Source organism: Pristiophorus japonicus, chromosome 27, assembly GCF_044704955.1.
Source record: "Pristiophorus japonicus isolate sPriJap1 chromosome 27, sPriJap1.hap1, whole genome shotgun sequence".
Lineage (NCBI taxonomy): Eukaryota > Metazoa > Chordata > Chondrichthyes > Pristiophoridae > Pristiophorus > Pristiophorus japonicus.
The window spans coordinates 5,521,999-5,534,949 of NC_092003.1; the positions used below are offsets into that span (position 1 = coordinate 5,521,999).

The 12,951-nt window shown below is 48.9% G+C and overlaps 1 protein-coding gene across 4 annotated transcripts in view; it reads right to left on the reverse strand.

The window, feature by feature from the left end:
• sptbn2 (spectrin, beta, non-erythrocytic 2) overlaps positions 1-12,951 on the reverse strand; it is a 376,681-nt gene that overhangs the window by 42,787 nt on the left and 320,943 nt on the right. For all 4 annotated transcript variants that reach the window (XM_070868170.1, XM_070868166.1, XM_070868167.1 and 1 more), the window contains 5 exons: positions 11,374-11,637; positions 6,253-6,477; positions 4,482-4,571; positions 2,872-3,150; positions 1,137-1,267 (listed from right to left, as the gene is read on the reverse strand). In XM_070868170.1, the coding sequence (XP_070724271.1) occupies positions 1,137-1,267; positions 2,872-3,150; positions 4,482-4,571; positions 6,253-6,477; positions 11,374-11,637 (989 nt within the window). The remainder of the gene's footprint in view (positions 1-1,136; positions 1,268-2,871; positions 3,151-4,481; positions 4,572-6,252; positions 6,478-11,373; positions 11,638-12,951) is intronic.

Consider the following 12,951-nt stretch of genomic DNA (forward strand, 5'->3'; position numbering starts at 1 on the left):
AGATCTCATTCCACACTGCCCCAGCCCGGGACTCCCAGGGGCTTCACCAAGTCTACGCAAAGGCCCGACATTGGCATTTCCACGAGGCAGGTGAGGGGGCATGCTGGGCTTCCCACTTCACTTCCTTCCTTTCTATGGGGCCGTTCGGTGCCCCAGCGGAGAGGCAGCTGAAGAAGCTTACTGCGAGGGTTTGCAGCTGGGCCCTGGAGATCGGAGGGTTTTGCGGGCACCCTGGGCCCCAGCCTGAGGGTTAATGATTAGAGACGGGCAAGTGATTCCCGAGATGAAGGGGTTGACTTATGAAGAAAGGTTGAGCAGGTTGGGCCTGTACTAATTGGAGTTTAGAAGAATGAGAGGTGATCTTATTGAAACATGTAAGATTCTGAGGGGGCTCGAAGGGGCAGATGCTGATAGGAAGATTCCCCTGGTGGGGGAATCTAGAACTAGTTGAAGAACAAGGGGTCGCCCATTTAAAATGGAGATGAGGAAGAATTTTTTTTCTCAAGAGGGTCATGAATCTATGGAATCCTGCTCCTATTTCTTATGACTCCCGGTGTTTCCACCTTCCTTCCCCAAGCCCGGGGTGGTGGGAGCTTCTGGTTGTTGCTGGGACAGAGGAAGGAACCAGACCTGGAGTAGGGCCCATCGGTTAGGGACACAGTTCCTGTTGCCGATTCTCCTTTCCAGCAGTGGCCCTGGCCAGTGGTGGAGCCCGTGCTCAAGACATGAAAATGGCCTGGGAGGGAGGGGACAGTCACCAGGTCCTCTCCCGCAACCGGCTCGGCTTACCTCAGGCACCTCAGGAGCCCAGGGAGGGAAATAGATCCGGGGTAATATTCCACAAAAGGGCATGAACTGTTGGCGCCAATGACAGGACTCACTCGTGTTGCACAGCTCGCACATAGAAACATAGAAAATAGGTGCAGGTGCCCCTCGAGCCCACACCACCATTCAACAAGATCATGGCTGATCATGCACCCCAGTACCCCTCTCCCGCTTTCTCTCCATACCCCTTGATCCCTTTAGCCGTAAGGGCCATTGGGGAATTGAACCCTGGTCTCCGGCGTGACAGGCAGGGATACTCACCACTACACTAACATCAATGGAACCACAGACTGGATAGTGTCAGCACTGACCTCTCGGGATGACTGTTTGTTACGAGGTTCCTGCTCAGGTTGGCGAGCTGGTGAATGGTCTGGGCGTAATCCTCCAGCGACTGCTCCACCACCTGGTGTTTCTTCACCATGGCCATCGCGCTCTGTTCATCCTTTGCACGCAGGACAACACAGTCACACAGAGCATGAGCAACCACAAATACAACAGGAAGTATGATCTGCATTTATGTCACACCTTTCACGACCACCGGGTGTCCTAAAGCACACTACGAAATACGTTTTTGAAGTGTGGTCACTGTTGGAAGTGTAGCCACATAGAACAGTCTGAAGGCCTGTATTTGCTTGGGTCGGGGTCAGGGAATTTGTACTTCAATTGTTGACTGGAAAGTCTTTCTGCGCTCCAACTTCCCTATCAGTCGTGTAATTTTCAGCCTGGTCCACAGTGGAGCCCTCAGTCAGGCAGGACTGACATATGAAGAAAGACTGGATCGACTAGGCTTATATTCACTGGAATTTAGAAGAATGAGGGGGGATCTCATAGAAACATATAAAATTCTGACGGGACTGGACAGGTTAGATGCAGGAAGAATGTTCCCGATGTTGGGGAAGTCCAGAACCAGGGGTCACAGTCTAAGGATAAGGGGTAAGCCATTTAGGACCGAGATGAGGAGAAGCTTCTTCACTCAGAAAATTGTGAACCTGTGGAATTCTCTACCGCAGAAAGTTGTTGAGGCCAGTTCGTTAGATATATTCAAAAGGGAGTTAGATGTGGCCCTTAGGGCTAAAGGGATCAAGGGGTATGGAGAGAAAGCGGAGTGGGGTACTGAAGTTTCATGATCATATTCAATGGAGGTGCAGGCTCGAAGGGCCGAATGGCCTACTCCTGCACCTATTTTCTATGTTTCTATGTTTAAACACACACACTGCGGGGCGCTATCTGTTGGTAACTTATGGAGCTGCCAAGGACAGAGGAGGGACTAGGATTTAAAAAAAATATATATATATTTATCCCCGACTATAAAATAGCATAATGCAATTTGCACTCCCTCGATTTTCTTTTAAAATATGGGGCCCTAGTGAGACCGCACCTGGAGTACTGTGCACAGTTTTGGTCTCCTTATCTAAGGAAAGATATACTTGCCATAGAGGGAGTGCAGCAAAGGTTCACCAGACTGATTCCTGGGATGCGGGGATTGTCCTATGAGGAGAGATTGAGTAGAGTGGGCCGCTATTCTCTAGAGTTTAGAAGAATGAGAGGTGATCTCATTGAAACACACACAATTCTTACAGGGCTTGACAGGGTAGATGCAGGGAGGGTGTTTCCCCCTGGCTGGGGAGTCTAGAACCAGGGGGTCACACAGTCTCAGGATAAGGGGTCGGCCATTTAGGACTGAGACGAGGAGAAATTTCTTCACTCAGAGCCTCTGAATGTGCGCAGACGCAAGCGTCGTCCGCGTACTGTAGCTCGACGACAGAGGATGGGACAGTCTTGGATCTGGCCTGAAGGCGACGAAGGTGAATCTCTGGAATTCTCTACCCTAGAGAGCTGTGGAGGTTCAGTCTATTCAAGACAGAGATTGATATATTTTTGGATATTAAGGGAATCAAGGGATATGGGGATAGTGCAGGAAAGTGGAGTTACGGTGGTAGATAAGCCATGATCTCATTGAATGGCAGAGCAGGCCCGAAGGGCCGAATGGCCTACTCTGGTTCCTAATTCTTATGTTCATCTTTAATTAATATAATTCTTTAGTACCTTTGCCCGCTCTTCAGACATCATATGAAGCTCCAGTTCCCCCATCCAGGCCTCCGCTTCAGCAGCGTCGAAGTAGAACTGCTGAGCCTTGTGGGACTCCTGCAGGCGCCCGTTGCGTTTGTCGGTCTCCTCGATGAGCTCCTTCCACATCCCCTGCAGGTCCCCCAGGCGGGCTCGCAGCACCGTGGAGTCTACCCGCCCCGCTCGGTCCGTGGTGTCCCCGCGCTCCGCGATGTCGTCAATCCGGGGCTGGTGACCCTGGATCTCCTTCTGCAGGGTCTGAGGAACAGAAGTGAAACGTTAAGAAATGTGGCTGAAGCTTTCCTCATTTCAGAAGTATCTTCAACCGACACGTATTCACAGATATACACTGCACCACGGTAACCAAGGAAAGACCATGCCATTGAGCAGTAAGCCATGGCAGATAGTTGGGTAGAAAGAAGGAAGAAAGGCTCACATTAATACAGCAGCTTTCACAACCACCGGACATCTCAAAGCGCTTTACAGCCAACGAAAATGTGACACCGAGCCGCTGAAGCAGAAATTAGCGCAGGTGACCAAAAGCTTGGTCAAAGAGGTCGGTTTTAAGGAGTGTCTTGAAGGAGGAAAGGGAGATAGAGAGGTGGAGAGGTTTAGGGAGGGAGTTCCAGAGCTTGGGGCCCAGGCAACGGAAGGCACGGCCACCGATGGTTGAGTGATTATAATCGGGGATACTCAAGGGGGCAGAATTAGAGGAGCGCAGACATCTCGGGGGGTTGTGGGGCTGGAGGAGGTTACAGAGATAGGGAGGGGCGAGGCTATGGAGGGATTTGAAAACAAGGATGAGAATTTTGAAAATCGAGGCGTTGCTTAACCGGGAGCCAATGTAGGACAGCGATGGGTGAGCGGGACTCGGTGCGAGTTAGGACACTGGGCAGTGAGCACAGGGGGTGATGGATGAGGGGAACTCGGTGCGAGTTAGGATACGGGGCTTCGAGCACAGGGGGTGATGGGTGAGTGGGACTGGGTGTGAGTTAGGACAGTGGGTCAGCGAGCACAGGGGGTGATGGGTGAGTGGGACTCGGTGCAAGTTAGGACACAGGGCAGCGAGCACAGGGGGTGATGGGTGAGCGGGACTGGGTGCGAGTTAGGACACGGGGCAGACGAGTTTTGGATCACATCTAGTTTACGTCGGGTAGAATGTGAGAGACCGGCCAGGAGCAGAGTGGATGATAGAACCTGCATCTTGCCATATTCTGACACCAGTTTCACGTTATTACGTATCACTCCGTCCTTATCAACAATTTCCTAACATTGTCTTTGTCTGATTGATACAACAGTGAAAAACAACAGAAAGGTACGAGAACAATTTAGACATTTAATTTGGATTGTTGGCGCGATGAGAGTAATCTGTAATCTAACGCTTCACAGAGCAACAGTTGTACAGCAAGGTTTGTATCTGTAATGGTTGACGAAACTGCCTATGTGCAAGATGCATTATGGCTATTATTCCACAGTATATTAGTCGGAAACACTTGGATAGGGCCAGCTGTTTAGTGAGTCCTTTAGCGCCTTGTTAGAGAGTGGAGTGTGTGCACAAGTAAATGGGCCGTGTCAAGCGCTCCTCTCACCTGGTTCTTTTTGATGAGCAGCTGCACCGTTGGTAGGTTGTTGCCATGGTCAGTTGAGGTAGCCAGTGGCATCCGCTCATTTACCCACAGCTGGGGACAGAGAGAAAGGAGATCAGAACAATTAACGCAGTGTTAACTAGTCACTGGGTTTAACAGACTCTAAACACTTTTTTTAAATCAAAAAATTCACGCAACTTACCATTCTTCAAAAGCAAGGTTCAAATATGTTTTTTTCCCCTCAAGTGCTATTCCAGTCAGTAGTGAAGTATAAAAACATCGACTCCACTGATAAACACATTGCCAAAAGGTCCTCGGTTCGATTCCCTGGTCTGCTGACCTCAGTGTCCGTTTGTCTCAGACCTCTGGGTCACAACATTGTGGGGTCAAGGCCCCCACTCCAGGACTCGAATACTTAAGCTAAATCGACACCCCAGTGCAGTAGTGAGGGAGCGCCGCACTGTCGGAGGGGCGGTATTGAGGGAGCGCCGCAATGTCGGAGGGGCAGTACAGGCGGAGTGCCGCACTGTCGGAGGGGCAGTACTGAGGGAGCGCCGCATTGTCGGAGGGGCAATACTGGGGGAGTGCTGCACTGTCGGAGGGCAGTACTGAGGGAGCGCCACACTGTCGGAGGGCAGTACTGAGGGAGCGCCGCACTGTCAGAGGGGCAGTACTGAGGGAGTGCCGCACTGTCGGAGGGGCGGTATTGAGGGATCGCTGCACTGTCGGAGTACCTCAGTACTGAGGGAGCGCCACACTGTCGGAGGGGCAATACTGGGGGAGTGCTGCACTGTCGGAGGGCAGTACTGAGGGAGCGCCACACTGTCGGAGGGGCAGTACTGAGGGAGCGGCGCACTGTCGGAGGGGCAGTACTGAGGGATCGCTGCACTGTCGGAGGGGCAGTACTGAGGAAGCACTGCACTGTCGGAGGGGTAGTACTGAGGAAGCGCTGCACTGTCGGAGGGGCAATACTGGGGGAGTGCTGCACTGTCGGAGGGGCAATACTGGGGGAGTGCTGCACTGTCGGAGGTGCCGTCTTTCTAATGCGATGTCTGCCCTTCCGTGCAGACAGAGAAAAACGCTCTTCAAAGAAGTTTTCCTGGCCATCATTCTTAAACCTAATTAACTGGTCATTCATCTTATTTACTACTTTTGAGGACCTTACTCTGTGCAAACTTGGCTGCCACCTTTGCTTACGTAACAACAGTGACTGCATTTCAAAAGGGATTCAGTGGGACATCCTGAGGCGCTAAATGAATGCAAGACTTTGCTTTGATATCTGGTCTCAGCTTGGATGGTAGTGACTGGCCTCAGTGGGCCTGGACTGGGAAGAGGAAACAGATCGTCTGCGAGTCTCTCCTGATCAATATGCAGTGACTCCCGTTAGGGTGGGGGGCGTGACTCTTGGCCGACAACAGGGCATGGCTCCGCTGTGATGCCCCTACAGTGCCGAATAGTCATTTGTACTCGCATGGAGTCAGGACACCGAGGTACTGGAGGGTTACTGCCACAGGAGACACTACGGGGCAGCGTTTCCTGTTCCTACGTGTTTTGGATTGCACTGGGCGCAGTGCACAGAGGAAAATTCGGGCGGGGAGAAGCGAGTGCCCAGAAGGGAGCCTGTCCATTGTAAATTAAAACCCGGTCCGGTCACGGCTGCCCAAGTTTCCTCTCTGCTCCGCAGGAAGCACAGGAACACAATAATCTGCTCTCGGGAGACCAGTGGCGGAAGGGGAGGACGGGTAGGTTTGCCGGTTAAAGAAGTGGCACTTACAATTTCATCCTCCAAATCCCTGTTGAATTGGTGGCCCTCTTTAGATGCCATGAGGTTGCTGCGTCGCTCCTGGATGGGTTTCAGCAGCTCCTGGAATCGCTCCTCCACCCGTTTTTGTTTGCAATCCACCTCCACGATGTTGGTATCCTCCTGCCCCAGGGCCTGCGCCTGATGCTTCAGCTCCTCCACCTCTTTCTGACGGACCTGCATCTGATTCTCCAGCATCTGCGAGAGACAAGCGGGAGGCGGGGGGGGGGGGGGAGACACCCCAATTAGAGGTGGCAGATTAAGAAGGGAAGCAGGGCGAAGCAAAAGGTATAAAGGAGAAAAGTAGAAGTGGAGGGCAGAAAAATCAAAGGCAAAAATCAAAAAGGGCCACATTACAACATAATTCTAAAAGGACAAAGAGTGTTAAAAAAACAAGCTATAAGGCTCTGTGTCTCAATGCGAGGATCATTCGTTATAAGGTGGATGAATTAACTGCGCAGACAGCTGTTAACGGATATGATGTCATTGGGATTACGGAGACATGGCTCCAGGGTGACCAAGGCTGGGAACTCAACATCCAGGGGTATTCAATATTCAGGAAGGATAGACAGAAAGGAAAAGGAGATGGGGTAGCGTTACTGGTTAAAGAAGAGATTAATGCAATAGTAAGGAAGAACATTAGCCTGGAATCTGTATGGATAGAGCTGCGGAACACCAAAGGGCAGAAAACGCTAGTGGGAGTTGTGTACAGACCACCAAACAGTCATAGCTAGGTTGGGGATGGCATCAAACAGGAAATTAGGGATACGTGCAATAAAGGTACAGCAGTTATCATGGGTGACTTTAATCTACATATAGATTGGGCTAAACAAACTGGTAGCAATGCGGTGGAGGAGGATTTCCTGGAGTGTATAAGGTATGGTTTTCAAGACCAATATGTTGAGACTGGGTGTTGTGTAATGAGAGAGGATTAGTTAGCAATCTTGTTGTGCGAGGCCCCTTGGGGAAGAGTGACCATAATATGGTAGAATTCTTCATTAAGATGGAGAGTGACACAGTTAATTCAGAGACTAGAGTCCTGAACTTAAAGAAAGGCAATTTCGACGGTATGAGACGTGAATTGGCGAGGATAGACTGGCGAATGATACTTAAAGGGTTGACGGTGGATAGGCAATGGCAGACATTTAAAGATCACATGGATGAACTTCAACAATTGTACATCCCTGTCTGGGGTAAAAATAAAATGAGGAAGGTGGCTCAACCGTGGCTTACAAGGAAAATTAGGGATAGTGATAAATCCAAGAGGCATATAAATTGGCCAGATAAAGCAGCAAACCTGAGGACTGGGAGAAATTTAGAATTCGGCAGAGGAGGACAAAGGGTTTAATTAAGAGGGGGAAAATGGAATATGAGAGTAAGCTTGCAGGGAACATAAAAACTGACTGCAAAAGCTTCTACAGATACGTGAAGAGAAAAAGATTAGTGAAGACAAATGTGGGTCCCTTACAGTCAGAATCAGGCGAATTTATAATGGGGAACAAAGAAATGGCAGACCAATTGAAAAAATACTTTGGTTCTGTCTTCACTAAGGAAGACACAAATAACCTTCCGGAAATACTAGGGGACCGAGGGTCTAGTGAGAAGGAGGAACTAAAAGAAATCCTTATTAGTCAGCAAATTGTGTTAGGGAAATTGATGGGATTGAAGGCCAATAAATCCACAGGTCCCGACAGTCTGCATCCCCGAGTACTTAAGGAAGTGGCCCTAGAAATAGTGGATGCATTAGTGGTCATTTTCCAACATTCTATGGACTCTGGATCAGTTCCTATGGACTGGAGGGTAGCTAATGTAACCCCATTTTTAAAAAAAGGAGGGAGAGAGAAAACAGGGAATTATAGACTGGTCAGCCTGACATCGGTGGTGGGGAAAATGTTGGAATCAATTATTAAAGATGTATTAGCAGCACATTTGGAAAGCAGTGACAGGATCGGTCCAAGTCAGCATGGATTTATGAAAGGGAAATCATGCTTGACAAATCTTCTAGAATTTTTTGAGGATGTAACAAGTAGAGTGGACAAGGGAGAACCAGTGGATGTGGTGTATTTAGACTTTCAAAAGGCTTTTGACAAGGTCCCACACAAGAGATTAGTGTGCAAAATTAAAGCACACGGTTTTGGGGGGTAATATACTGACGTGGATAGAGAACTGGTTGGCAGACAGGAAGCAAAGAGTAGGAATAAACGGGTCCTTTTCAGAATGGCAGGCAGTGACTAGTGGGGTACCGCAAGGTTCAGTGCTGGGACCCCAGCTATTTACAATATACACTAATGATTTAGATGAAGGAATTGAATCTAATATCTCCAAGTTTGCAGATAACACTCAGCTGGGTAGCAGTGTGAGCTGTGAGGAGGATGCTAAGAGGCTGCAGGGTGACTTGGACAGGTTAGGTGCGTGGGCAAATACATGGCAGATGCGGTATAATGTAGATAAATGTGAGGTTATCCACTTTGGTGGTAAAAACAGGAAGGCAGATTATTATCTGAATGGTGACAGATTAGTAAAAGGGGAGGTGCAACGAGACCTGGGTGTCATAGTACATCAGGCATTGAAAGTTGGCATATCGGTCCAGCAGGCAGTGAAGAAGGCAAATGGCATGTTGGCCTTAACAGCAAGAGGATTTGAGTATAGGAGCAGGGAGGTCTTAGGACAGTTGTACAGGGCCTTGGTGAGGCCACATCTTGAATATTGTGTGCAGTTTTGGTCTCCTAATCTGAGAAAGGACATTCTTGCTATTGAGGGATTGCAGCGAAGGTTCACCAGACTGATTCCCGGGATGACAGGACTGACATATGAAGAAAGATTGGATCGACTAGGCTTATATTCACTGGAATGTAAAAGAATGAGAGGGGATCTCATAGAAACATATAAAATTCTGACGGGACTGGACAGGTTAGATGCAGGAAGAATGTTCCCGATGTTGGGGAAGTCCAGAACCAGGGTTCACAGTCTAAGGATAAGGGGTAAACAATTTAGGATCGAGATGAGGAGAAACTTCTTCACTCAGAGAGTTGTGAGCATGTGGAATTCTCCATGCATGTGGAATGTTGTTGAGGCCAGTTCGTTAGATATATTCAAAAATTAGATGTAGCCCTTAGAGCTAAAGAGATTAAGGGGTATGGAGAGAAGGCAGGAATGGGGTACTGAAGTTGCATGATCAGCCATGATCATATTGAATGGTGGTGCAGGCTCGAAGGGCCGAATGGCCTACTCCTGCACCTATTTTCTATGTTTCTTGCCCAGTCGCAAAATCATTCAGTTAATTAAATAATTCTGGAATAAAAAGCTGGAATAGGTAATGGTGACTGTAACGTATGCTCACAGGTTTGTAGATCTGTCGGAGAGCTGGGCGCCGGAGGGACTGGAGTGCAACATCACTCCCGGCAACTAAATTTTAATTTGATTTTAATGTCTAAAGTTGAATTTGTTTAAGTTTTCGGTTTTAGTGCCCTCTCCTCCACCCCCCCCCCCCCACCCCCCTTTCGCCAGGGGACACTTGTATAATTTGTGTTTTAGTGCCCTCAAAAACCCCCCCCAAAAAAACAAGGGGGCATTTGAAAAGTTTTTGGAGTATGCACCCCCCGCCCCCCCCTTTAATCAGCAGGACACTTGATTACTGATACAACTAAAATAGTTGTAGAGCTGTCGGGGTAAAAAGTTAATTTGTCGGTTTTGGTGCCCCCCCATTAATAAGGGGGCACTTGATTTATGGTTTTACAAAAATAGTTGTAGAGTTGTTGAGTTGGGAGTGGCTTAGCCAGTCATGTGAGGGTCACAAGACTCAATAAAACCCCGGCCAGTTGGGTTCGGGGGATGCACGATGGGGCAGGTGGTTGAAAGCCTGGTGGATGAACTGGTAATGTGTCGTGTGATTGTTAAACCATTTGCTAATAAACCAACCAGTTTTTAATAGCAATGTGTTGCTATGAATTCTTAAGTAAAGAACCCATAAAGGAAATACATCACAGTGAGCATAAAACTACCAGATTGTCGTAAAAACCCCATCAGGTTCATTAATGTGCTTTGGGGAAAGAAATCTGCCACCTTTACCCAGACTGGCCTATATGCGAGTCTAGTTTCACAGCAATGTGGTTGATTCTTAACTGCCCTCTGAAATGGCCCTGCGAGCCACCCAGTTGTACCAAACCGCTACTGCAATGGTTCAAGAAGTTGGCTCACCACCACCTTCTCAAGGGCAATTGGCGATGCAGGTACAGCAAGTAATCAGGAATGGAAATGGAATGTTGGCCTTTATTGCAAGGGGGATGGAGTATAAAAGCAGGGAAGTCCTGCTACAACTGTACAGGGTATTGGTGAGATCACACCTAGAGTATTGAGCACAGTTTTGGTCTCCTTATTTAAGGAGGGATATACTTGCATTGGAGGCAGTTCAGAGAAGGTTCACAAGGTTGATTCCTGAGGTGAAGAGATTGTCTTATGAAGAAAGGTTGAGCAGGTTGGGCCTATACTCATGGAGTTTAGAAGAATGAGGTGTGATCTTTTTGAATCATATAAGATTCTGACAGGGTAGATGCAGAGAAGATGTTTCCCCACATGGGTGAATCTAGAACTAGGGGGTATAGTTCCAGAATAAGGGGTCGCCCATTTAAAACGGAGATGAGGAGGAATTTCTTCTCTCAGAGGGTCATGAATCTGTGGAATTCTCTGCCCCAGAGAGCTGTGGAGGCTGGGTCATTAAATATATTCAAGGCTGAGATAGACAGATTCTTGAAGTACAGGAGAGGTGAGGGTATGGGGAACAGGCAGGGAAGTGGAGTTAAGGCCATTTTTTTGGAATTCTCTATCCCAGAGAGCAGTAGAGGCTGGGTCATTGAATATATTTAAGGTGGAGATAGACAGATTTTTGAGCGATAAGAGAATCAAGGGTAATGGGGAGCGGGCAGGGAAGTGGAGGTGAGGCTAAGATCAGATCAACCATTGAATGGCGGAGCAGGCTCGAGGGGCCAAATGGCCGACTCCTGCTCCTATTTCTTATGGTCTATTGTGAAGGTAAATAGCAGGATGGACTGCTCGAGCAGAATGGCCTGTTTCAGTGTTGCGCTACAGCACCCATACCTGCTGCTTTTTCAAGAGGATGCTGACGCTGGTCAGATCTTTGCCGTGATCGTCAGACTGTAGCTGTGAATCCAGGTTATTGAGCCAGGTGTCCAGGTCTGCACAGCTCTGCGTGAACAGTTCAGTGCGGTTGGCGTCAAACAGGCACTGAGCTTTGGTCTTGGTCGTGGACTCCAGGTCATCCCAAAGCCTGTGCAGGGTACAGAGTTTCTCCTCCACGATGGGTTCGGTCTCTGGTTTCTCGGATATCAGCTGCTTCCCATCCTGCACAACAAGGTAGATCAATTAAAAGAAAGACTTGCATTTATACAGCACTTTTCACGACCACCGGACGTCTCAAAGCGCTTTACAGCCAATGAAGTACTTTTGAAATGTGGTCACTGTTGTGCACAGCAAACTCCCACAAACAGCAATGTGAAAATTACCAGATAATCAGTTTTTGTTATGTTGATTGAGGAATAAATATTGGCCAGGACACCGGAGATAACTCCCCTGCTCTTCGAAATAGGGCCATGGGATCTTTTATGTCCACCTGAGAGAGTAGACGGGGCCTCGGTTTTAACGTCTCATCCGAAAGACAGTGCGGCACTCCCTCAGTACCGTCCCTCCGACAGTGCAGCATTCCCTCAGTACTGCCCCTCTGACAGTGCAGCACTCCCTCAGTACTGCCCCTTCGACAGTGTGGCATCCCTCAGAACTGCCCCTCCGACAGTGCAGTGCTCCCTCAGTACTGCCCATTCCTATAGTGCGGCACTCCCTCAGTACTGCCCCTCCGACAGTGCGGCACTCCCTCGGTACTGCCCCTCCGACAGTGCGGCGCTCCCTCAGTTCTGCCCCTCTGACAGTGCGGCGCTTCCTCAGTACTGCCCCTCCAATAGTGCGGCGCTCCCTCAGTACTGCCCCTCCGACCGTGCGGCGCTCCCCCAGCATTGCACTGGAGTGTCAGCCTAGATTTATGTGCTCAAGTTCCTGGAGTGGAACTTTGAACACACAACCTTCTGACTCAGGGGTGAGTGTGGTACCCACTGAGCTGCAGCTGACACTACAGATTGCTTGAGCTGAATGGCCTGTTTCCATGTTGTCGTACACAATCTACAGTACCCACACCTGCTGCTGTCAGTGGTTTATAATGACTTAACCAACCGAGCAAGCACATTAGCACAACAGTGGGTGGCAAGCTCTCTTGTAAAGGCAGCAGATAAATGAGTTGCACAAATTCTGTATTGAATTAGACAATCGTTGCCAGGGAGGTACAATTGGCTTCAACACCTCCAGGGCTCGGGTGCGGCAAACTATTTATTTTCAGACGGCAGCTGTTTCCCATTTACACCTCCTCTGGACCCATCTTCTGTTTCTTCACTTGTCCCATTACCATCACCTTTTGCCTCACACCCTCATCCCCTTTGTCATCTAATAAGAACGTAAGAAATAGGAGCAGGAGTAGGCCATACGGCCCCTTGAGTCTGCTCTGCCATTCAATAAGATCATGCTCACCTGATCTTGGCCTCAACTCCACTTCCCTGCCCGCTCACCAGAACCCTCGACTCCCTTATCGTTCAAAAATCAGTCTATCTCTAC